The sequence below is a fragment of the Calonectris borealis genome, chromosome 3 (genome assembly GCF_964195595.1).
Source record: "Calonectris borealis chromosome 3, bCalBor7.hap1.2, whole genome shotgun sequence".
NCBI classification, from domain to species: domain Eukaryota; kingdom Metazoa; phylum Chordata; class Aves; order Procellariiformes; family Procellariidae; genus Calonectris; species Calonectris borealis.
The window spans coordinates 41,688,325-41,715,325 of record NC_134314.1 but is presented as its reverse complement, the minus strand read 5'-3'; the positions used below and the strand labels follow the sequence as shown (position 1 = coordinate 41,715,325).

The 27,001-nt window shown below is 36.5% G+C and overlaps 1 protein-coding gene across 3 annotated transcripts in view; it reads left to right on the top strand.

Annotated features, from left to right (window-relative positions):
• The window catches only part of RNGTT (RNA guanylyltransferase and 5'-phosphatase), a 181,056-nt gene that overhangs the window by 69,248 nt on the left and 84,807 nt on the right, over positions 1 to 27,001 (top strand). For all 3 annotated transcript variants that reach the window (XM_075145462.1, XM_075145461.1, XM_075145460.1), the window contains 2 exons: positions 5,047 to 5,211; positions 22,769 to 22,837. In XM_075145462.1, coding sequence (XP_075001563.1) covers positions 5,047 to 5,211; positions 22,769 to 22,837 — 234 coding nt within the window. The remainder of the gene's footprint in view (positions 1 to 5,046; positions 5,212 to 22,768; positions 22,838 to 27,001) is intronic.

Below are 27,001 nucleotides of genomic sequence, written 5' to 3'. Positions count from 1 at the left end.
ATTGTTATATCTGTTTCAAATATTTGCGTGATAAAAGTTAGAAAAAACAAATTTTAAAATGTATTTTCAGGTTATAATGGTTGTCTTGCCTTTTGCCTTTTAGAAATGAAAAACTTAAGAGTCATAATTCTACAAACTTTTTCATTTCTCTAATACTTTACTTTTAATCCTGTTTTAAAAAGAAAACTTCATTGGAAATGAAAAAGACTTCTAGGTGACTGAATATAGTAATAATCTTATTTGGAGAATGAAACAGCACCTTCAGATTGTTTTTATATAAAAGCTATGTGTATCAAAAAAATAGCAGCATCTATAAAACCACAGTCAGCAGAAATACGTGCCAGACTGTTAATATAAAATGCAAAATATTAGACTGCATGGTCTTCAGAAGATGGGAGAACTAATAATGGGCTTTCATTGGAAATGCAGATGTCAGCTGTGGGTGTCTTGAATTGTCAATAATAACGTTAAACACAGGGTAGAATATCAACCTGAGCTTATTCTTTATTCTTCTCTCAAAATCATTAAAACTAAGAGTGGTGACGTATGTTCTGCTATGGCTCAATAAGTGAAGACATGCGTGGAACAATATGCCTGTATGTGCTGAATTATTCATGTCTTAGTTGCCGCTTCAGGGAAGCAAATGGAGCGCGCTTTGCTGGCAGGTAGGCTTCGAACCATATCTCATGGAGGAGAAGAATAAATATTCTCAGTTTATCCTGGCCCCAGCTAGTTATCAGCTGTGTACACAGGCCCAGGCGTTATTTTTCTTTTTACTATAGCTGCATTGGGAAGAAGTCGGATAAATATCAAATTCTAAGAGAAAGTACTTTAATGGGATTTAGCACCTATGTACTCCATTTTGTTATCTGTGCTGCATCCATCTAAGTAAAGGACTTTCCATTGTAAGGCTCATCAAATTTACGGAGCTGAAGTCACAAGGTCAACCTTAGAGGCAGGGGAAGGGAGACTTAAACCTGGAGGGTGGTGGTACCTCCTCAGGGGTACCTTTCTCCTTGCAGAGAGAGAGGGGACTGAGGCAGGGTGTGCAGCAGAAATCCCATTATCCTCTTACACCCATCTCGGGCATTCCTGCCGTCTTTCTGTATTTAACTGTGACCTGGGATTTGAGTTACCAGCTCTTGTAGCTGTATCGGCATGAGGTTGCATGACTTTAACACGGAGGTCTCTGTGAACCAGGTGGAGGGCAGGTGCTACAGCAGAGGAATAGCCTGATGGTTGACCAAATTCAGTCTCTCAGCACCCATCTGGAGGAATGTTATTGGCACGGTGATCTTTTTTTTTTCTCTTTTTTTTTTTTTTAGCTCCTTTCAGCAAATAAATTGCCTTCCCCCACTCCCTCAAGGCAATGGATATTAAATGAGCTGCAGACCCTGTTTTTTTAGTATTTTTAAACATGTATTTCTTTTGTGGTTCTTATGTGACTTATTGTGTATGGGCTCTGTTGGGAAGTTAATTTGAAATATTGTAAGTTTAAATTTAGAAATGTTCAGTCCTGGGTGAATTTAAAAGCTCTGTAGAAATCTCACTTTATGTTTTGAGGATGTGTGGAGGATTGAGTTTAAAATCAAAATAATATTTTAAAGTGTCACATCTATTGCAAGCCCACTTCATGCTGTGACCTCTTAGTACAACGCCCAAAGTTTCAACAGGTGAAGGGAATTCAGCTGCTTGAGGAAGAGGTGTTGATTCAACAGATGACTCCTCTCTTGAGGCTTGTCTAAATGATATTTTGCTTCAGGATACATTTTAATTACTATGAGGGGGAAGTGTAACTTTCTAGCATAGATAGGAAACACATGCTACTTGTTAATTTTGTTTTACCCTTTGCTAACCAACTTATTTTAGGTTAAAAATGTCTAGAACAGGAATTATCATCTAATGCACTCCAGTAACTACACTGTTAGGCAATGGTGACCCTCATCCTTCTCAGAGAAGTAAAAACTTACATATTGAAATAAAATCTCAAGCATCTGAATGCTTAAATTAATAAAACATCTATATTGCCTAAAAACATACTAGTATTTGTTGCCTGGGTTTAGATTATACATGCATCAATGTCTTGGTTTTGGGCAAGTTTTTAATTGTGTGCTTTATATACTAAATAATCTTTTCCTGTTTTTGTCAAGGTCTGCGAATTATTTATTGCAGCCTACGTTACCCTCCTACTTATTTGCTAAAAACTAGGATTTTACCACTTGAAGGTTTTGGATCTGTCTGGGATAAATACATTGTATATTAGCAACATTTTTTGTAATTATGGCAAGTGTCTAGTAACAAAGAAAATGCCCTCCTCCTCCAATGTTGCTTTTATTCAGTATGTCTTTGATTTAAATTCAATGTTATGTTAATTTTCTTGTTGTAATGTCCTGTGCTTTTGGGAGAACAAAATATTCCTTAAGTTCTTAGTTTACTTGGCTGATGAAGAAGTTGCTCGGCAGCATTATCTGTGTTTTCCCATCCCATATAATCTTATGTCAGCCTAGCTCTGACCTTTATATGATGGAACCTAGTGGTAATATATCCTTCTGCTTAACAGGCTTTGAAATAAAAATATATGATTGGCAGAGCTGCAGGAGATAATTAGTTCCAAGTAGATGTAAGAAGTGAAAGGATTATTTAAAGGAAAATAAAGTGATTCAGCTGCTTTATGGTGCATATGAAGTCGTCTCAGCTTTTAATTTAACTATTAAGGGGTTGAAATAAATTTAAGTCACTATGCGAAAGCATTTTTTGAATGAATCATTGTAAAGAAGCTCTCTAAATAACTTTACTGCTTATTGGAAGCTCCAGTATTTGAAATTAGTTCATTTGCTCTTTAAGAGCTACTCATAAAATGTGGCTGAATGGGAAGGCTACTGTAGGGAAGAGAGCATGTGCACTAGATCTTGCTGAAACTTACCTAGAGAACGGTTTATGGTGTTCTTTGAAATAATGAAAAAACGTGTATACGCATTTCCCAGGAAAGAATTCTTCAGTCAGTTGTTACAGAGGTCACGATATGTTTTCTATGTTTTGATTAGGTATACAAACCAGGACAAGCTCAATCACTGTATAGATGAGTTCTCAAGTATGCTGTATATGGGGGAAGAAAGAAGGAAAGAACAATTCTCCAGAATTTTGTGTAGGGCCCTTAAAAATCTGTAAATCACGCAGCCGTGTTCTGCAATGAATGAATAAAGACTGAGCCACAATCCTGGCTCTCGGATTTTCCTGTACTCTAATTTTCCATTCCTTTGAATGGGTCTTTACTAATAACACCTCCATATATGAAAGGAAAGCAACAGTGAAGGCAAAGTTAACAGCCAAGTAGGCTTTCTTCTTCACAAGCAGGGATCAATGACCAGAGATGAGGAGACGTTTCACCCACGTTGTCACTGGCTTTGTGCAGAATGTGCTTCCCTCCCCAAGTGATGGTGGCTGTGCTGCCTCTCCTCATATAAATTGAAGACGAGTCCTGTAAGAAAGTGGTTGTGAATTGCATGTGGTATGGGAGCAATGCATAGTTCTTAAAGCTGTGATGAACGGTTGAGGACTTTTGATAGAGGTCTAGTAAGGATCTAATGCTAGGAAAGAAATGTAAGAGAAACTTAATGCTCCTTTGGGAGCAGAAGATTCTGGTGAAATCCAGGATGAGTTTGGAAACAAGTTGGTCTAAAATTGGCATTCTGTTTTTCTCCTAATTAAGATATCTGTTCGGATACTACTCATTTTATCTCTTACCTTTGTATGCCTCATCAGGATGTCATTTTGCCATTTCCTTTGCATTCTTTCAGATTGACCGGTTCTGATTCTTTCTGATGCACATTAGAGCGGGGCTTTTTTCCTTTTAGATTTTCTTTCCATTTCTCTTCTAGCTGTGCTCAGTACAGGAAATATCTGGTTGCTGGTTCTCTGCTCATCTGTACTGCTGCCACTGACGATTAGAGTCCCATGTCTTCCCCTGTGCTCGTTGCTTTCAACTTTTGAAAAATCCTGGTTTTGAAGCCAAAGCTCTATGAGGTTATTCTCTGTGGACTGTGAAACGGACAGTTTTTAAAAATTTTTTTTTGTGTGAATGGGGCAAAATGAGGGATGATCTCATGTAAATGACTTCCAGTGCTGTATCGTGCTTGTAACAATGCAAATCTATGAGTTTTGTGCCTTATTGCCCTGAAAGTGGCACATCTGACTGAAACTAACCTTAGAATTTTTAAGTTGCCAGTTGCTTATTTTCTCTTAGTGATATCCACAGTGTGTTCTCCTCACTATCTAATGCTCAAAATATAATAAACTCCATTGCGAACAATTATTAATCTGACAAATGCGCATTTTGAACGCTCATACTGATGTGGCGCAATGCACCAAATGTATAAAGAGCAATGCAAAGCTGCTGTTTTATTTCAGATTTTGAAAGGTCAGAATGCGCTACTGAGACTTAGGGAAGGGCTTTTACTACCTTTTTGTGACCAAGCCATCACATATCTTGCAGTTTTTTGCAGCCGCTGTTTATTGGCACATTTTCCAACTGCAGCTATATTTTTCTCTTTTCTATGAAGAAAAGCGAATATTTACATAATTAATGCTTCTTTCAAGGCATCAATATAGTACATTTAAAGCAATGAGTTTGCTTAACTATGTAAATCACATTTTTGTGTTATCATTAAAAGTATTATGAACAAAATGAACTAAATGACTTCAGAGGAAAACTATGTGGAAAAGTATGTAGCTGCTGTATCCAAAGCTATAATTAGGGAATATTTAAATTATTTTACTTAACTTTAAAGGTATTTAGGTATTTGACTCATATATGCTTAAATCTACATGCTTGAATCCAATTTTTATCTTTCTGTGAACTTTGATTTGATTAAACCTCTTACAGCCTGAGAAAAATGTTTGAAAACCAAGTATTTGGCAAAAACGTGTAGTGATTTGATAATATTTTTATGTATTTGTGTGATTCTAAATATTGTGTAAGGACAACTTAGACTGTTCAAATAATTTGGTAAGTGTTTGGTTTTAATACTGATTTTTGTAACTTGGCAGGGACAGCCTGTTGGAGACTGTGATTTTAATGTTCGACTTGCATGTATAGAGAAAGAGATTATATTTCCACGACATGAAAAGATGAAGAATGGTCTTATCGACAAAGCACAGGAACCATTCAGTGTTCGAAATAAACCATTTTTTGACATCTACACTTCAAGAAAGGTAAACTTGATTTCAGTTGTTTATGTTGTGGCGCTGAAGGCAAGAAAGCAGTGTTGCATATAGGTTTTCCCTCAGCTTTTTTAGCTTCCAGCGAGTTCCTCTGCTGACTGAGTGTTCAGCAATACTTGGGGGGAGATTGGCAGTTTCGGGTACTAAAGTGGTTTTAGGCTACCTTTTCCTTCTGAATTACTATTTTCCCATATTTAAAACCTGTGCTTTGGCAAAACCTAGCTCTTTAGTTTCGTAATGTTGAATGATGATATAGAAGTTAATAGCTTTAGGTCTGAAATGTCTCTGAGCGCAAGGGAATGTCTGAGAGCTATGTTGTTTACACTGTCCTCCTTCATAGGTAAGAATATAATGTTCTTTTTACTTCCAGTCCCCATTTGGCCATAGTATAAGAATCATGAGTTGTGCTTGAACTCCCACTTCATGTTCATCAGTGATTACTAAGAGCCCATTCTAGTTATCGTCTCCACATTTTACTTATTAAAATACTGCCCTAGGTCTTCTGAAGTAATGCATATGACTTGCAAATATGTATATGAGTTCCTGTCTTTCATCGTGCATTCTTTTCTTCAGTATAGACATATCGTAACATTTTGTAAAATACTTTTATTCTCTTCTGTGAATTAAATGGCTCCTGGATAATACTTTCTTCTAGAGGAACCCATTTTTCTCAGCACTGCTGTTAGAAGCAGTCCCGTGTCTCATCAACACAGAACAATGAACATCAAATTGTCGGCTTCCATTTGCTTTTGTCATTTCCTTGATCCTGTAGCAGGTAATGAATCTCGCCCCAGGAGGAGCAGTAATGGTATTTTGGCTAACCAAAAGTGGCTGAAAAGTAAATAAAGAGATAAGGCACAAGCTGGACTTTCAAAAAAACCTGGCAGAGAGTAGCAGTCTTTGGAAAGTTTAAGTCACAAACAATTTTATGAGAAGTTTGTGTGGATAAAGCACTATAAATGTTTTGATCACTCCTCTGTATTTGTGTTGTTGCATTTTTGGGTTGTCTATATAAGATCAACATTGTAAATTTGAAGTAAATATTGCATGGGTGGAAAAAGGCTGTTTGTCTAGGACACATAGTTTTGAGCTTGAAATTAAAAGAAACTAGAAGAAAAGGAACATGTCTTAAAAATGGTTTCTTACATAAATTTATAGTTTCTTGAAGTGTTCTAAAGTTCCAGGTTATTTAACCTAATTTAAAAATCATGGGAAGAACATCATTGGAACCATTCCTGGAAAAATTTTTAGGTAAAACACATCTGTAAACAAATCTCATGCTAGTTAAATCTAATTGCCAGCACATGATTATTGAAATGATCCTCTGCTTCCCAAAACGTAGGACATTAAAATTATGCTCAGCGCCTTTCTTTTTCCTGTCTAAAGGAGATTTCTGAATTGTCCATGTGCGTTCCAATGTATTGGATTTTAACAGTTCTGACTGCGGCGATTTTTACAGTCAGCAATGAAATGATGCTGTTTACTGCTCTTTCCCTGCCTTTCTCAAGACTCTTTAAGACACTGACTGCCTTATTACCCAGCAGTAAAGCATCAAATATGTTGGTGAGGGAAAAAAAATCATACATGGCTAGAATTTGTTTCATAATAGACTTATAATTGCTTTTGACACTAATGCTTGGACAATATTTCTTCATTTTGTCCTTGTCTTTGCCACAAGGTTTGATTAACTTGTGAATTATGGAATGAAGCAGTTATCTGGCCAATTTTCTTCATTTTTGTGAAGAAGATTCCTGTATGCGGCAGTTGGAGATACACACAGAGAGCAGGAGGGGTAGAGTTACTGGCAGTGCAGAGCCGATAGCCAGTGTTATTCTTCTCTTGTTTTAATCATTTCAAACATTTATGATTTATCTACTCTGTGCATGTATTAGACCAAATTGGTAAGAAAATAAAGCAAGTAAGACTAATATCCTGGGTTTTATCAAACTATATGTTTTGAAACATTTTTTTCTTTTTTAACTAGGCCTCTTTTTGTCAGTTCACTTTCCCCCCGTTGGAGCGAGTAAAAGCCAATGGCTGGTTTGCACTACCGTTATATAAGCATGTGTTCTTCCTCTGGGGGTTCCTTTTCCTCTGAGAGTTTTGCTGCTTTTTTATGAGCAATGAATATACCCTTGGAACAGATACAGTGGCGAATTATGCAGTTTGAGAGAGCAGGGCATCTGAAAGTGTGAAGCATGACTCTCTCTCTCGTTTTTGTTACTTATCTCAAGCTTTTAAAAAAAACAGTATTTGAAGATATCAGTAAGTCTGCGGTACCAGGTAAAACTTTAAGGATGTTGCAACCTGCATTTGAGGTTATTATGTTGCAAATGTAGTTCAGTCAACAAATTCTCACCCTAATGTGTTATCACCACCTTAAAAACATCTTTGAGATAAGAGTATCTATATGCTTTTAATTTATTGGGGTATTTGAGTTTGATGTGGGGTATTTGGGTTTGAGGTGGGTTTTTTGGTGTTTTTTGTTGGGGTTTTTTTTTTTGTTGTTGTTGGTTTTGGGGTGGTTTTTTTAAGTGGCAGTGAGTGCAGACTCTAAAGCTTTCTACATTTTGGGTTTGAAATAACCATAGGTTTTTAAAATTTTCCTTTTGTACAATGTACATTATAGGTTTTAAACAATCCTTGTCCTCATTTAAAGTCACTGTGATCTAGTGAAACATGTTCATTATACTACTGTTGTAACAGAAAACTTCTAATGAGGCTTTAAATCTGATCATTGTTTTCAATAAGTAAGAAGTTTTATGTAAATATTTAAGAATTGTTTGTATGACCTATGATAACTGTAAGGAGTTTTAGGTAGTATTACCAGTATTGATGTGGAGTTTTATCTAAGGCAATATTAGTAAACGTTCACCAACTCTGTGTCCAGCACAGCAAGGTCTGCAGGGAGACAAGGAACTCCTTCTAGCTTCTAAGTCTGCTCATATTCAGATTGACTCAGCATATCGATCAGTCCATCTCCAGAGATGGTGGCAGCTGAATGGATGCTAAGGGACTGACAAATGGGACCTGCTTAGATAGATCTCTTCCTTATGTTTAATTAGTCGTTTTTCTTGTTCTTTTCCAAGAACAGCGGGATCCTTTCATCTTTAGAAAGGATCAAACAGGATTCTTCCTTTCTTGACTAGAGGTCCTTCAAGATTTACACCCTTGAGTGGTCTCAGAAAAGCTGTGCCTTTTCTTAAGCGTGGGTTTCTTCTCTACCTCCAGCTCTTGTATTTCACTGACAGAAGATGTAGCTTTTCGGGTCGCCCCCAAGGCTTGTTATTTTCAAAGAAAGATCAATGGACATAGCAGTCTTGGCCACAAGTCTTATCTTGTGGCCAAGATAAGCAGTCTTTGGCCACACTCTTGATTGCACCAGAATATTCAAGACTGAAAAAGTGGAAAATCCCTACCACTGGTCAGAACGTGTTTTATCAAAATTCTTGGAGCATGCCTTGGAGGTTTTTTTGAAGCATAGCTGGGTTTTGCTTAGGGTCAAGAAAAGAATCAAGTGTACGTCTGAATTACCACAGCTGGAGCCATACATCACATCTTATTTTTGTTTTGAGAAACTTCAATTTTTGAAGTATGTTCCCAGGACACAGTTTGAACCTCACAAAAGTAAATATTGTAGACTTCTGCCTTCACAGCCTCCCTCCATCATTCCTTTCTGTGACCTGAGTTGACACACAGTGTTCCAAACTGAAAGCCATCGTTGGCCATTTTTCATATTAACAATAGCATGTATCAGTAAATGTGTATTAGCTTGGGTGGACTGTAGGAAGATTACTCAAAAAGGCCAGAAGTCTCAGTGCTATATTTAATAGCAGAATAAGTGGCTAAAACTTTTAATTATACAAGGAAAAACGAGTGTTGTCCACATAAGTTTAGTTATTTTCAGTGAAAATGTGGAAGTAATTACTTGAAACAGCAGTAAACTTTGTTGTGTGTTATATAATATGTCCAATAATGAAATTGTTCTTAGAGTTATGGATTTGGGACTTTAATACCAGAGTTAGAGTACTGGGTGTTTATTTTCTAATCTGAAAATCAATTTATTGTGAAATGAAATGCACTTTTAAAGTGCAATTATAAAGTATGGCAGCATTTATAGTTGTGCCTTGACATTTGTTGTTGGTACTAGATTTTGGAAATAAGGGCTATATGTTTATAATGTTATATCTTTATAGTATTGTCTTGAACGTTATTTTAAGATGTTTTGATGGACTTTTGCTTGTTTTTGTAAGACTGAGTTTTGGTGGTTAGAGGAAGAAAAGAAAGGGACAGTCACCTGGGGCAGGTTGTATATTCCTGGAATCTCAAAAAATGTTACCTTGTTGAACTTTGATATTGATGGAGAAAGCAGTATCACTAAATTTGCCTGCTTCTATAATCAAAGAATTATTAAACACAGATTATTCTTCTAGTGTTAGCTGGGAACACATGTACTCTGTGAGCGATTTTGCCTTTTCATGTAACTTCCAAATTCTTTTAGAAAGATATTTTTGAGCAACGTTGAATCTTTGCTGTTTGTCATTACACTTGCATGATTGGTCACTTTTGTTGCCTAGCTTGCTTTCTTTTCATTTATTAGTGTGCATCAGAATTCAAGGAGATGACATGGTCAAATCTGCCAGCTCTCCCACCCATCATGTAAGGACAGCAGCAGTCTGTGGAAGAAGCTGAGTTTTAGGCTTCCTTGATGCTAAAGTATTAAAGACCAGTGCGGTTAATGCTTTATATGCTGCATATTCTTAGCCTTGGCGCCTTAGCCTTTTATTTACACAAATATTTTAGGACTTTCAGCAAGGACATATCTTCATTATGTTAAGCAAGAAGAACAGGTACATAGAAATAATTAAGCTCTTGGAAATGAAGCAAGTCTTGACTTTCATTGCCTAAACCAACCCACAGTTCTTTTGCAAGGTTTTTTTGTGTGAACAGTCCCAGCCTGGATGTCATCACTAAAGCCTATTGTCTAGTGAAAATGCTGTCTAGCAGGAGTAGGGAAGAAAGTTCCTTTCTGTGCAGTCCGTGGTCCTGTGGAGAATTGTGCCCATCACTCTCAATGGAACAATAGGGCTAAAGGTTAAACAACGATACAGGTCAAATGAACAACCTTTTTCAAATGTTAGCACGCTGTATATCAGTGACTTGTCAGTTCTTAGACTATTATCTGGTTTTAAAATGACAGCTTGTCCTAGAGGGATTAGAATGAAGGTGAGTAATCTCTGCTAGAAGATTAAATGATCTAGGATCTTCTTGAAAGTTTTCAGTCAAATCTGTGAACTGACAGATAACTTATTTTGTTCGCCTGGTTTATTTGACATTTGGATTTTTATTTTTATTTTTTGAAACTGCTTTTGTTATAGTTAGGAAAGGTGGAATGTCACAAGTTGGTACCAATACATGTATAGCTACTGTTGAGGTGGTTTGCTTTGGAAAATTAAGTGGCTGTGGACCTCTGATGATGAAGGAGATTGTGTAAGTACATGACTTGCTGATGTTGGTGTGAAGTATTTTGCAGGCAGCTGAGGCAGCTGTAAGCTAGTATTTGCATGGCCTGAAAAAATGAACCCTGATAAAAGGCAGAATATGTGGACATAGCTCATCCATGTCTGCCAACAGAGGTCTTAACCCAAAACTGACTGTAAATGACCACAAAGCCCTGTCTTATGTTGCCAAGTAGCCTACAGACAAAAATGTGGAGAAGGTTTGCAGTCATGGGACAGAAGACAAAATAATTCAATGGCAACAATGGCAGCAGCAGAAGTGTCAAATAATCTCTGTCTGTTTATTGGAGATTTTGAATTTCGCATCTCGATGGAGGGGGAATGTTACCATCTGGAGGGTTTTTAATGCCAAAAAGACTTGTTTCCTCTGTTTTTATTTTTGTTTTTATTTTTGTTTTTATTTTCTATGCCTTAAGGAGTAGCTTAATTGGCTCACCTCTCAATCCTGCATTTCCTGACCCAGAGTTGGCAGTCACTGTTCGGTGTCTGGCCTACACCGTAGTCCTCACTCCATCTGTTCTGTTCCAGGTTTTTGGCCTGTTTATCATCTCATCTCCTTTTAATTATCTTCTAACACATCTCCGTTCTACCATTTTGTTTCTGTTTGCTTTTATTTCTTTACTTTGTGTATTTCTTCCTCACTTTGTCCTATTCCACCTCCCCAAAAATGGAAAGTCAAATGTTGTAAAAGCAGTACTGCCTTATTCCACCCTTAGATGCTTTTGTGCTGGTGGTTATCCACACTCAGATTTTCTTTTTGGAGTGCTTTTCTTCCTGTAAGTGCAAATAATGGTTGACCTGAGGAACCTAGTACACAAGTAGTGAAAAAGGAGCTGGAAACATATTACCTTATGCTTATATTAGAGTTCTAAATCTTCACTTGGCAGCTGTCCTGTATCCCAGCATGTAGTACTTCAATCTGATTTTTCAAAATGATTTTACTATGTGAATTTTAAAGGTAAGGACAGCCAACGAGACCAAGTGGAAGCTTTGTAAATTGTACTATGAAATAGATGACCAAACTGTGGCTCTTGAGCTGAATGTAGGTTACTACCACTTAAAATTCAGTGCTTGAACTGGAGCTATTTCAAGCAACCAGCTGCAGCACTGGAATGAAGTGCATACTGTTTGGTAAACATAACTTCTGGCAGTGGGAGGATGAGGGTAGCAGGGACTTTGTAGGCTAGGGCTGATGGGGTATCCAGCTGCCTCTGGGTGTTCCTTTGCTTTCTGTGGGGCAGGGAGGCTGTAGTTATTTGGTTATATTTGGTTTACACCAAAAGGTTTTCCCTGGTGCTGGGGAAAAAAATGACTCAGCTATGGCTAACTGTTCAGCCTCCTTGCTCTGGTGGAGTCACTTTGAGGAGACCCGTTCACGAGCAAGAATCTGTGTTCATTTCCTAGAGTTAACAAAAGAGGATTAGGCTACTTGCTTTTGATTATTATTATTTGTGATGTTGAAGGTCAAGTATAATATTTCAGCACAGTATAATTTTGCTTAGGGAATTGGTTTAAGAAATTATTCACACATTAGTTACATTTCACATTTTTTTGGAAAATGATCTGCTGAAGTTAAAACAAATAGTCTCAAATATTTCCGTGAAGGATTATTTTCATAACTAGTGGCCCATGTTAGATATTGCTAGTGGTATAAATTAAATTAATGTAGAATAATTCAGATGTGGAATATATAATTAAATTCTGACTTGCTAAACTATAGTGTGGGAAAGAAAACAATTAAAGTAGTGCAAAAATAAAGGCATATGGATGAAGCATTATACTTGGTGCATGTTGTAAGTTTAAACGTCAGAACAGTACATATTCAGTTTAGCTCTTAACATTTAACATTAGCTTTGAACATTCTAACATTTTTGTAAATTATTTCTTCTGTATTTTGTGCAATGGAAATAATATACCTTTCTAAGTAGGAAAAATGTCTTTAACAGTGTTTTCTACTTTCGGTTTTGTGGTGTATTACCAAAACTGAGAAGATGCAAATCTGTTCGGACCTAATTACCAGTTGGTATCCCAGTATGGGCAATTGAATTGGTATGTTTGATATCGTCTGAATTAGTTAGAGGACTCAGCTGTGGTGACTAAGTGGGTCACTCCACTCATTAATTGAGGGGCAACTGTTTAATATTGTCCGTTGTGCCACTTCACAGCCTGTCACTTTCCAAACTGCCTCCTGGCAATACAGCTCCGCAGGGAAGCCATCAGCCTTTTCCTATTGGAATGATGTTTAAGAGACATGCGCTTAATTTGGGTAAAATGAATAAAAGCACAAAGAAAATTGTAAAGATGGGGGTGAAGCTTAAAGCAATTTATTATAATACAAGATTATAGGATATCTCTGCTAGCTCTTTCTTTTCTCATGATATGCCCAGTTTTGCAAAAAAATACTGTACAAAATTAATCTTTTTCTTTAAAATCAAGAAATAATAAAATCTTAGCATTTTACTGTTATGGCCTTACAGTGGCAAGTTTTAATTTCAACTTTGTAGCCAATAAAGCCCACAAGTGCCATTGCATAGCAGAGGAATCAGATGTTTTTAAGCATCCAGAATATAATGTGAAATCTCAATTTTTGTGTTAAAATCACTGCATCGGTGCCCGGTGGAATACATTAGCCCAGTTTGAATCAGGCATTGTAACAGTAAAAGTATGAAGACTTTATATTCTTGAATATCCATTTTATGTCTAATTGAATTATTGTATATACAAATTTGGCTTTGTTGATGAGTCTTAGTGGAAATGCTTAATAAAACGTGATCCTTAATTATCTGATTTAATTAAAACAGGCCTGTCCACGTTCTTGACAACCAAGAGACCGGATTATGTTGTAGCAGTTTACACAGGGACTGGATAACAGATAAACCCTATCAAGTTTGTAACGTTGGAACATCATTTAGAAAACAAATTAAAATGTACTTGGCCCTGTTGCACTCAACTCAATGTCATTTTTTCCTTTGACATCAGAAGAACTTTTGGATGTTATATTTGATCAAACCCAGAGTATTAGGGAGCTCCCACATTAGTGGGAGAACCTTGCTCAGTTGAGGACATCAGGTAACAGACTTTACTGAGTATCTGCCATCCATTCAGGAATGTCACAGATTGTAGATCATTTGTAAATAGGACAAAGAATTTGCTAGTGGCACCTATTAAACCTCCTCGAGCTCCAGCAGGACTCTAGTCTCAGGCAGGTGTACTCTGCCAGGTAGGAGAGCATGGAGAAAGTGGTGTGGACAAAATCCCAATCCCTAAAAGAAAAAACTGCAGGTACCTTGCAGGTTGAAATAGAGAACTGGCAAGAGCACAGTAAATTAAATGGCTATGCTATGAAATATGTTGCTCTGTTTCTTCATCAGGTAAAATAAATATGAAATATTATTGCTGTTTGGCAGTGGCATTCCCTCACAGCCTCGAGGACTCCATGCTTCTCCCATTTTGAAGCTATCACAAAAGTCAATTAAAGTTTCTTGAAGCAGCCTATTTCTCTTATTTGAAAGAAGCATTTGAAAACATCGTAGTTAATTGGTGTCAATTTCTCAATTGTGTTTTTGAGAAGAGATTGACAGTGAGAAATGCCTAATGCTTATTTTGAATTCAGGAATGCAGATGTGCTGTCAAATTAAGCATTAACACACATAGCGCTCGTGTTATTCTTGGGTATTGTTTTGAATATATTAGGTACATGACCTTTGGAGTTTTTCGCTCAGAACCAGCAAACTGGTGATAGCTCAGTGGGACTCTTACTGCAGCGTGCTCTACATTTTTCTAAAATGTCTCTATCCAAATAATTAAGGAACAAGGCAGATAGCTAGTGTTAGTAGCATCTTTAAAGAGTGCAGTTAATGACTTAGCTGCAAAACCAAAAAAAGATTAAAAAAAAAAATAGAACCATCAAACTTTATTCCCCGCCACCTCCACAATCTATTTTATTGTTGTTCAGTATAGCATTTTTTCCCTTGTGGCTGGGTAATGAAATCAAGCTAGTGCAGTTCTTCCACCTTCTCAATATCAGAGGTTGCATCCCATCACAGACTGCAGTAACTTCCAGCTAATCATATATCTAGAAATGACTTTTCTTTAAATCTTTTAGAGAGGTAGTAGAAAAGATTTAAGAAGCGGGTTTCAGAAGATGATATATATGATTTCTCTTGCTTTAAGTTCTCTATAAAAAAGCAGACTGTAACACTCCCTTGTGAAACTGGCAGCAGTTGTAGTAGGAGCTGGGAAAGTTCTGAGAGTCTGGTCTGTGGAATAACTTGGTTTTTTCAGAGATGCCTCAATCATGACATGAAGCAGGTTGCAGATAGAAGGGATGAGTCTCTTTGGCTTTCTTGCTTAGAGGTGTTGCTCGTTCCCCATCACATGAGTATAAACAGGAATTTCTATTGCCTTCCTGTTCTGGAAAGAATACAGTTTACAGAATTGCTCTTCTAAAAGACAATCAATGAAGGGGGGTGTTAGTTAGAATGCTAATGCCCAGGCACTAGTAGTTTGGGTCCTTGTCAGTCATCGGCTATGAAATTATGTGGGCAAATGGTTGAGGAAGAAACTGTACAATAGTTATGGTTCTTTAAATTATGATGTTATTTATGGTCTGTGGCCTACTGGCATCAAGTCTTCAGAATACTTGGCTTTTACATCAAGACATCAAGGAGCCTGGGAGCCCTGCACATCATGCTCTTAGCCAGAAAACAGAACACTTGGAGCTAAAGTACAGACGGCAAGTTATGCTAGTGGCAGCCTGAATCTGCAGCCTTTCAGCTTCATCCACTTAGAATGTAAGACAGCCATCAAATGAGAACATATTTATAATACATCTGAAAGGGCTGTTGTAGCTGTGGTAGCTGTGAGGTAAATAAATGTTTCTTTCCATTCTCCTGCTGAGTTTCTAACTAGTTTTAGATCAGAGGAGAAGTACGTAGGTGCCGGAGCAAACCCAGGTAGAATTAGGTCACCTTCCTTCCTCTCTGTGCACGCACCTGTCTGTTGCCTCTTCATGTTATTTCAGCCTTGCTGCACCCGCTGTTATTAGTGCGGAGCTCGTGGATGTTCAGCGGAGGTGCCCAGCTAAGCTCTTAGGATAGCAGGTGAGTTCCCATCCTGCTGCAACAGCTGCGAATGGGCTGCACGTGGGAGAAGTGACCCCTGGTAAAGCTGGCTACCCGCAAACTGCTGTTAAATACTAGAAAGTGAGCCTACTGCGAAACCATTTCTTCTTGTCATTATCTGTAATTGGAACAAATGAGAGACTGTCAGTAAACATTTTCTTGTGGAATATGAATTTCAGGTTCATTGTCTTCTAACAGTGTGTTGCTACTTGAGCCGTTCGTTACGGCCATATGTACTTGAATACCGTGAGTGATGCTTTAAAGGGTGAATCAGTGTATTCTGTACAGGAATGCTTGCTAAAGATGATGGAGTGTAGAGAAAAAGCTATGCATATTCCTATGCAAGAAAATTTTTGTTACTAGAGACTGGTCAATCTGCGAAGCTGAATCCAGTTGTACTGAACACTCCTTTGGTCAAGCTTTAAAATGAGAAAAGCCTGCCTTGCATGCCCGCTTTTTGGGCTACAAGTTTCCTAGCTTTAGCAGGTTATTTTGTGCTGGACTGTGGTCTAGTGTGTTTGAAATTATTAGGGTAGCTCCCTTATGGAATTCTGAAAATGTACTTCAGTGACCAGTTGTACCCACTGTGCTTTTGTTGTGACTGTTGGCTATTCCTACACCTAACAGATGGCACTCGCTTAAACTGACAAGCTGTGGGATAGCCGAGCATTACTAATAAAACCTATCACATGTTAAACTTGACCTGACATTAATCAAGTTTTGAATGCTACAAATGATTCATGGATAATAATTAGTCTCTTGATCATATTAGCGAACATCAGTCTCGCATTGCTGCCATTATCTGCTTTCATTCTTATAGGGAACAAATCCATTGCAGTAATTAGGTGTTTTTAATGTCTTTTGAGCCAAAATGTTCTGTATGATTAACTTGGCAAAGAGGTTATTTTTAGTCTTTCAGTGTGATTGGTTTCAAAGCTTCTAGTAAATTAACAGACTAAAAGGTTTTCCATAAAATAGTATTTTATAAAAAGAATGTATTTTTTAATTTTATCAACTGAGAAAATTCCCATGTGTCTTTATGCAGTCATTTGGTATCATTTTCATCACAATATGGTTCAGCTGTTGCCACAAATTATACAGTTCAAAATAGTGGTGATTTTGTTAAACAGATGAACCTTTGGAGTTTACTTTTACTCTTCTTGTTTAGTACCGAGTTACTGGTTAGCATCAAGTGCTTTCAACACATACGTATTCATACAGACAAAATTACATTTACAGCTTTTCTCTGTTTATATCTTAAATTAGAATCTTGAGTGGATGGCTGCATGAAAGCTAGGATTTTGAGCTTTAAGCATAAATTTTTTTAAAGGCTTTTCATGCAGTTTGAATTATACACTGATTTTACATCCCCAGAGCATGAAATTTCTTTTTAAGTAGTGAGCAAGTGAGAAACTTACGTTTTGTGTTCCTTATGCAGTTAGGGCAAAGTAGATCATTTCACTGGTTTACTGAAAATGTGGCGGTTATTCTTCAATACGTGTTGGTTCTTAATGAGCATATAAAACCTCTTTAAATAATTACTTCGTAAGGAGTTAAGTTTTTAATTTATTTTCTGATCCTACTCTTCCTTTATGCATATTTAAGACCATTAGCATGGGCCAGGAAATATTTTGTAACTTCATGATTTTTTTAGTATACTAGCTTAAAAATATTTAGTATCAGCTGTGGTTTTCTGACTGTACTCTAAGTTACCATGCTGCATTTTCCTTCTTGCGTCTTTGTTGCCGGTTTCCCAGCAAGGAAAAATTGAAAATCTTTAAGATAAATATAGCCAAATACAATGAATAATTGAGGATGCATTATAGAATTGGACTTTACCCTGCTGTAAAGATACACTTTAATTAATATGTTAAATACTGGTTTTTACCTCATTTATTTGACATTAGGTAGCATATCGTATTTTTATTAGGAAATGAGAACAATGCAAAAGAAACTGGGTCATGTTAAATTGATTAAAAATCTGCTCATCAACATTTTTATAGGTGATTTGGAGGAAAACATGAAAAGTTATAAATGAGAGAGGGATTACTGATGTTTGCATGAGGGAAGTAAATGTTGATGTTGAAATGCTACTTACGGCTTTATGGAATCACAGGGTGCAAGCAGAAACATTTACTTGTATGGCCATGTGCTAAGTCACGTTCATGAGATCATGGGCTGTGCTTTCAGGACCTTCATGGTTGCTTGGAAGGAGCCACTCTGAGTCGAGCAGCCAGTTGTAATGAGCCATCGGATGGTGAAATTCTTCTTTGGCAAGTGCTCATGTATCCAGAGATCTCCTTGAAAGGAGACTCTCGCGGAGGAGAACAGGGAGTGCTTTTTTTCTTGCTGCTATGGCTGTCCTGGAATATTCGGTCTAGTCTAGCTGGGATGGTTTCAACTGATGAAAAAAATGATAACTGAGTTCAGAAGAGACATTATTGAAATATTAGAAAGTTATATCTGCTTCCTTGGGAAATGTTTGAAATGTGAAGCTAGTTTATTTGCCCAAAAAACCTCTGAGAGGTGAACTTGATCAGTGTCTATTAAATAGAGGATCAAGGAAGAAAAGTTGAAAGAAGAAAAAAAAATTGCTAAGAAATAGGCTTTAATTTTTTAATTGCGCCTGCAATAGTTCATTGGAGCAACTTAACGAAGATTGTGGTTCTCTATCACAGCATGCTGTAACTTGAGACTGCACAATTTTCCAAAAAATTACTTGGCACTTGAGCGTATCACTTGAAGAGAAACTTAAATATGCATGAGAGGAGAGGGTTTCATCTCATTGTCATAGCTGTCTGAAAGTTAGTCTGAACCGGTGATCCAGGCTATGTCTGGTTTTGGGCAGGGAGGGAAGGAAGCAGTGGAACTGCCAGAGGTATGTCTTTGATACTCTCCCATCTCCCCCCAAACCGTTAATTTACACTAGATTTGTTTAGGTCAGCCGTTTTACTTCAAATGCTAATGCTGGGAGAGGTGAACAGTATCCTGAGTATGAAAAAGATAAAAGTCTGAGTGGCTTCAGTTTGAGGTGTTTTTTTTTTTTTCCCCTTTTCTTTCCATTTTTCAGAAGGTATGTGCTCCCTTTAATTCCCAAAGCCGTGTATTCCCCAGCGTCATGAAAGACTGTTTTGAAAGTTTTATCATATATTTGTAATAATTTCAGTCAACGAACCAAAAGCAAAACTTCTCTTAATGCTTTATTTTGGGCTCTATTTGTCTTAATAGTAGTTGTGTGCAAAGACCAAATTATTTTGTAGAAAGTCAATATGACTTGGCAGAGACATTATTATGTTTTGGAATCTGCATAACTCTCACCGGCATGTTGTGTTTCCATGAGACTTTTTTTGTAAGGGGAAGGAAAAGGCACAGTAGTTCCTACTGGACTTATTTATTTTAAGAATAAAGTGTCATCTGAAAACTCGTCAGAATCATGTGGCTTGCCTCAGAATTACAGAAACATTAATAAAAACCTACTAGCGTTATGTGGAATCTGTATGCACCGAAATTTTCTCCTTTTCCTGCTGGAGGAGCCAAGTGATTTCTTTATTGATAATATAGAGAGATCTCCAAAGCATGATTTTTCAATTATCCACTCAAGAAATTCTCCTGACTGGTTCAGAGTTTTGGCAAAATCAGCTTCAGCAGGTTATTTGTGCTGCTTTTGGTGACATACTGCTGCTCCTCAGCTCAGTGGTCAAAGAGCAAGGAGAAATCCTTTTCGTCGTCGTACAGCTCCACTCATTCCATGTGATTATACCATTCTTTTCGTTAAAGGAATATTATTAGACGTAGCAATAATTTTTAATTTGATTTAGTTATAAAGTAAGAAAGGAGAAGTTTTAAATAATAAACTGTAGTATGAGTATATAGTTTACTGTAATGTTCACAGGGAAGCAGGAAGCTGCAGGAAGTGAACAAAGGGGTTCACAGGTGGAAATAGAGGCCACGAGGCTACAAGGAATAGCATGCTAGAGGAACTGGCTCGCATGCATCATTCACCCATCTTTTATAAAATGTCATTGAGATGCATTGCATTTTATCTGATCCCTGGCAGTCATCCCAGTCAAGCAGGTGTGCCATTTATCATGGTGCCGATTAAAAAAAAGACCATACTGTTCAAGTTAATTAGACATTTTAATATGTGTGGAAAATTGAACAGAATTTTTTTAAAAAGATGAACCATGATACCTGGATTTTAAGTTCATAAACCTAAAAACCTTGTATCAACTATATCTTTAGTGTCAAAAATATTAGCTTATATGTCAAACATTCCTTTTCTGCTCATTCTCCTGTCATTCCAAACTTTCTGCAATATTCAATATGCAATATTCTGCTATTCACAGACAACTTCTAAATAGTTTAATTCTCAAGAAAGTGTGTATGGGAAGAAGCTCAGAGAAAATTTCCACTCCCTCCTTCCCACTTCATTCCCCCTCCCCCAAATTGCTAATCCTTTCTAGTAAAAATTATTTTCTGAAATGTTATCATTGAAATACTTGTAATGAACCTAATGAGAACGAAAGCAGAATAACTGAGAATGAAAGCAGAATAATTGGGAGCACAAAGAGGTTTAGTTATCTGTTGAGTCTTGTTCTGGTTTTAAAATAAAAAGGAACACCAGAATATATATTTTTTTAAATGGTAAATTTTGAATTTACATTTTCCCCCCATTTATGAAGTTGCAATAGTGCTTTAATGTGGTTTAGCTACACGTAGACCAGAGTGGAGAGAGCTACAGGTAAAACAGTGCATAATAATAATTTTATGCTTTACCTGGATGAGTCATACACTCCAAATTAAGAGATTGTTTCTATATTCCTAAATTTTATTCCGGGAAAGAGTAAATAATGCAGTTTATGTAAGCTCCAACACCAAAGTAGTCATGTCCTCAAATTCCTTTAAGAACTTCAGATAAGCAGAAACAGAGATGATTGGTTTCTGTTTGCCAGTCTGGTTAGTGCCTTTTAATAAGATAGCTAGAAATGTATAAAAAGTATAGTCTCAGCTAATTTGAAGTTTGTCTTTTATTTTTAAAGGTGTAGGTTTTTGTATTCGGAGAAGGTTTTTTTGGTACTTGAATTTAATGAAATCTTTTCTATGTATTTTTGTAAATATTAAGTGTATTCTTATTACGGATTTCTCACTGGCCTGTCAGTTTGGGAGCTGGGCAGTAACCTTGCAAGGGATTAGCTTGTGTAGAAGGCTTAGGTTGTGTAGAAATTTTAAAATTTTTTTTTTTTTAACTTTTTAACATTTGTTTAAATATTTTCCAATGTACTCATTTCTCTGCTGAAGCAAAGATTAACAAAGCATTTTTGAAAGAATTGCGGAATTTTTTTTTTCTTATTTTGTATAGACATCTGGTAAAGGATTGTGAGCCTCGGTTGTAAATTTCAAAATCGTAATAGGTACATGCAAGCTACGACTTTACATTCCAAGTATGGGCTTTCTGAAAAATAGTGTTTCACTGAATGATTTCTTACTCAGAATCAAATATTCTTAACGTATTTTACCACTTGAGAGTACTCTATCGTAGAGTGTGTTTTTCAATTAAATTGTATCTAAAAGTTGAATAGCAAAAGCTGTATTTGTAGATGCAGTTATAAGCACAAATACACTAATGACTATGTGGACAAGGAAAAAAGCTAGGGTTTTTTATAGCAAAATGATCAATTATTCTGTGCAAAGAGCTACAGGTTTAAATGAAATACCATGTTATATTATTATTGTTTAAAATATTTGGCCGTCAGGCTTTTGATCCATTTTAAGTGCATTGCTTTGAGTTGTACGGCCCATAGGAAGACAAAAATGTTAATTCTCAAGTCCTTTCATACCTTTGCCATTTACTGAGGGCAGAGTTTGATACTTCATTTGAATAGTTTAGTCAGTGGGTCATTGAGTTAAGTTGGACTATACAAAGGAAATGATACAAAATTAACAGTCTAGGCCAAAATGTTGTTTTTAAAACTGACTGTGATTTACTGCGTTCTGTATTTGCTATGTTTTATGACCATGTGGTTACTTATATATCAAAATTTTTCAAATGTTACTGAAAGCACCTACAACTTCAGGGTAGATTCTTCATCTCTACAGTTAAATATAAATTGAAATTAATAAGGAGGCATTTTGGTAATTCTCCTAATTTTTGCTATTACTTGACAATTGTAGTTCTCGCTGGTTATTTGCTTTTCCTTAGGCAAGTCATAATTTAACGTGGAAGTGTATCATCAATTCTCATAACTGTCAACTAACTGGTTTCATTAGTTTGTTTAGTTAGATGTTTTTGCTCTGGTAAATACCATCCTGATGGATGTATTCACCTCCATATGGAATTCATAATCTTTGAAAATGTAAAACAGAATATTCAAGATCCAAATTAATTCGGACAGTTGTTTTACAGTAGTGTAGCTGTGTTACTGGGTTATGCCCTAGTTAGGGAGTCTGCCAAACATGAATTTTGAATGATGCCCTGCAATATTTTTAAGTACATATTTTCAATCTAAAGTAAGTGCTACTTGCGTGTTGAAGTGGCAAATGAGTTTTTTTAATTTGTCCACAAATGACTGCTGTGTCCTGTATCAGAACTGATTTTTCTCCATCTCTTAGTGTATAAAATTATCTTGGTTTCTCAATATTTCTTTTTGGATAAAGGCTTTTTCCTTGAATATTACTGTAAGGGTTCACCTCCCTGAAACTTGTTTGAGCCTTGAGTGTTCTTTGTAAAAACTGCTAATTTGTTGAAGCTTTCTATGTTGACATTTCCCAAGCTCTAACGTTAAACCATGAATAAGCAGTTCACTAGCAAATGATTGCAGTGGTAGCATATAATCTGCTTTGATGTGCAGACTTCTAAGTGAAATATTTCTCTATGGAAAAAAGATTTATTTTCTTTTTGTTCTACAGCTCCTGGAAGGAAGCTTTGCTAGAGAAGTTAGCCACGAAGTGGATGGACTGATATTTCAGCCTACAGGAGTAAGTAGCGTAAAACTGGATTTTTCTGCCTTCACTCTCAAATGAAATTCTCACCCTCCCTCCCCATTCATTCTCCCATCTACCACCTAATCTTTGTTTCTGCCAGGATTACTTTGCAGTGTAGGTTCTGATTTTTCCAGGTCCTCAGACTACTTAAATTCAACTAGTTGCAATCTAATTTGTAGTATGTGTGACTTCAGATTAATCCATGGTGGTAGTTTTCAGGAATCAGCTCATGGGTTTTTTGCGTGTGTACTATGATGTGCTGCTAAATAAAGAAGGTTTTTTTCTGCATGAGTTCTGCAAATGTTTCAGCCATTGATTTGAGCTTTGGGATTATTTTTCTTTCTCAAGGATCTTCACACATTAAAATTTTAGTAAAATTTGTGACTTGTGTTGTTTTAGTGCAATTAAAGCATGATGTACTTTCAAGCCATGTCCGCCAATATAAAGGTATATGACTGGGGTGGGAGAAGTCACCAGAAGAACTGCATACAACCAGAAAAATTAACATAAATGGTTCTCAAGCAGGAAGGGTGGCTTTAAAGGAAGTCAGTAACATGGCCTCATCCATCCTACTGCTGCTTCTGTTGGCCCTGATACAATGGATACACTGCATATGTATGATACAGTGGTATATTGACATAGATAGTGACTGTAACATCATCCATGTCGACTTTTTTCTTAGCTTGTAAAACAAGGAATTGTTTTCGATTATTTCAAATTTGACAGATATTTCTACCCTTACAGTTACTCACAGAAAACATTGGTATTTAGTTTTCCAGATAAAACAGTTTTTTCTGGTCTGCTTCCTATATTGTAGATCTTAGCAGGGGTGATGAGACTCTCATCTAGCAATAAGATTAACCTCTGTTCCCTATTGCAAGTTCTACGCCAGCTAACCACAAAATAACTGAGCAATTAGACCACATACCTTTTGTTTGTTTGTTTGGTTTGTTTTTTTTTTTGTTTAATATATAGCTATTTCAAATTCAAAGCAAAACTACTAGAGTAAAGAAAATTCATGCTTTCATAAGAAGTCCTGATGATGTCTTAGAATATTGTTAAAATCTAAAGCAATTGTAAAGGCTTCTCAGAACTACTTTTCTGAATATTAGAGGTTAAGCTACGCAGAGTTATTACAGCTAAATTTGAAATTACCTTTTTTACTTGAAATGAAATTACTGAAAAATGTGTCTCTTTGCTGTCATTACAGGAAATTAATATCTGATATGTTTTGTGTTTCTAGAACTTGTGTTTTCTGATTTAGCATATTGAGAAATTTATAACCCAACAAAAAACTCATTTTCTTGCATAAATGCTTATAAAGTTTTTTCATCTTTAAAATATGGGATATATTTGTTTAGTCTAATTTAATGTTCAAATTTCAGTGTTATTTCAGGATTTATGGAATGTAAGTCTGTTGCATCTGTTATTAAACTGATTTTCCTATATTAAGCAATATGCAGTTTTCTCAATGGCTTTTGTAGTTGAGAAAATATAAATCATCTATTTAGAGCAAAAGAAATTATTATAGAGCTATTAATTGGGAAACAAGTATTAAAGCTGATTAATGGAAAAGGATGAAGCTGATATAGATAGCTGATACTGCTTTTTTATTTTATGTGGTACAGAGGGCATAAATTAATAGGCAACAACACAAGGGCAACAGAGTATAACAATGCATAAATGATCCCTTGAGAATACTAACTGAAATAATTTTTCTTTTTGTATTACAGTTGCAGTTATAGGTGTAATGTATAACATCTTTTCACAGAGAAAGATACCTATTGTTGATCGGGGTAGAGGCCTGAATTTTGGTCATCATGAGACTTAAAGACCTTTATAAAACCAGTTTGTCTCAAGTGAAGAGACCATGGCATATCCAGAAGAAAACAATTCTTAACAACCATTTTTATTGACACATTTGATCTTGCAGAAAAAGAGACAGACAGAAATGATGCTGAGTTTTATAAGATCAGGGAAATTTAAGAACATCTTTTGGGAGCTCCTGAAGTCTCATGTGTGTTTTGAGGAGAAGAAAACAAAAGTAGACAGGAATTGGAGCAAAATCACAAGGAAGGATAAAGTGGCAGCAGAGGAGGATGAATGGAACGTGACCATTTACAGACAGGAAAATTTTTGGGGAGAAATACCCACACTTCCCATACTTTTAATAGTTAAAGCAGAATGCAGAAGTTAACTAATTATTTAATATAAAGAATGTTGACCTTATTAGTTCAGTCTGTTTGAAAGTCTTTTCTGTGGTTTTTGTTTCTTCCATTTATTCAGAGATGTTCCTCTTGATCTCTGGTCTTAGACACAGGCATCTAGACCTGACTACATGGATATATTCCCCACTAGCTATAGGCAACACTGGTACTGGGAATCGACACGGATGGAGAAAGAATATTTTGTTGTTTTGAAGTTTGGTTAATTCTGACTTACAATAAAAATCAAAATACCCAAAATGATATGTGCATAGGGATTATGCTTTTAGCCTCTAAGAGCTCTGGGTTTTCTCACTTTTGTCTTGGGTTTGAAGAGATTTGGCATCAAGTGCCTGTGAATTAGTTCAGTTTTGAGAAATCAGCATGCTTTAATGAAAAAGGATTAGTGAAAAAGTTTTACTACCAAATCTAGGGTTTCAGTTAGATAGAATAGGGTTTATTTTCTTCTGTTAGTCTTCCTATCTAAACTCATATTATGAATAGCAAGGTTCTTGTACTGAAGCAGAAATAGTTTTGCACTGTGACTGGTGATAGTAGAAACAACGTTAAGGAGTAAGGAGATTGTTTTCTGCCTGTGCAGGTTAGTTTATTTTGCAAGGTCATGCTAACTGAGCATTATTATTCCTAACTAATTCACCAGTTACTTGAGTTATTTATATTGGTTATGGCCCAGGGTATACAAGTGCTTTAATTTCACAATGACAATTGAAAGGCAATGACTGAGGCCTCCCTTCTTCCTCCTCCCTCCCTTTCCAGAGAGTGAAAGCTTTCACAGATCATGAGAAGAGCATGTTTAGTGGAAGTGATGGAGGTTTTTGCCTCGTTTATAATTTAAGAATGCTTTGTAGGTGATTTGATGTGATGTGTACTTCATAGTGCCTCCCTGCGCATCCCCTACGTTAACCTACCATTCTCTAACAACTCCATGGTGAGAGACAAATATAAGACAATGTTTTCTTACTATTGTTTCTCTTCTTCCCTTTGTACTCTTTTCCTTTCCTCTTTTCCTTTTCATGCATCGTCTCTATCCAATAGCCCGTTTCCCACGTTCCTTTTGATTTCCCTTTTATGTCGCTTCTCCCTAACGCTTCTTTTCCCCACATCATTTTCTATCCATTTAAGATGCTACCGATATAACTCCCATATGGCTGAGTCAGCTCCATTCCATCTGATCAGCTTTCTGATCCCTCTACATGTAACAGGTTGGCAGAGCAGGGACCGAAGCTAAGTGCTAATTAGGAGGAGTGAAACAGGCCAGCAGGAAACTTCATGGACAGGTATGTCGCCCTGTGATCATGCCCCAGACAATGAGTGAATTAGTTTGCAGGTAAAAGCCAAACACCTTATTCACAGATTCTGAATGCTTGTGTAAAGATTGGAAGCTTTCAGTCCTTTTTTCTAAAGGACTTTTTGCTTCAAAACAGCGAACAACTTCTAACATTTGTGTTAGAACGCTTGTAGTTTGCCAACCTGTGTGTTTTTAATGGAAATCTCAAAAATGGCCTCTTATCTTCTGATGGCAGAATCAGCTCTCTGACCTATGCCCACTCATCAGTGAAATTACTTTTGTTATCTGCCTTGTAAATCATACCTTTGCTAGATATCTCAGACTGTCTAATTTTTATGCTAGCAATCTCTTTTAATAACAGACTTTCTTGCTGGCTAGAACTATTATTTTCCCTTACTTGGGAAAAGGATGTAGGAATTATTTTCTTATTTTAGCCACCTAAAAGAAGGCTCGCTGGCCATCAGTTAGGAAGGCCTAAGGACAGTTTTTGAGCATCTGTGGAAAGCTTGTATCACAATTTATTCTCTTCTGTTCCATTTTTTTGGCTCCTGAGCTCTGCGATGTTTTTGCGTTGGCTGATTTCTGTTTGGTACTTCTCCGTGCTCTTATTTTGGATGAGGAATAAAGTCCAGTTGTGTGGGTTTG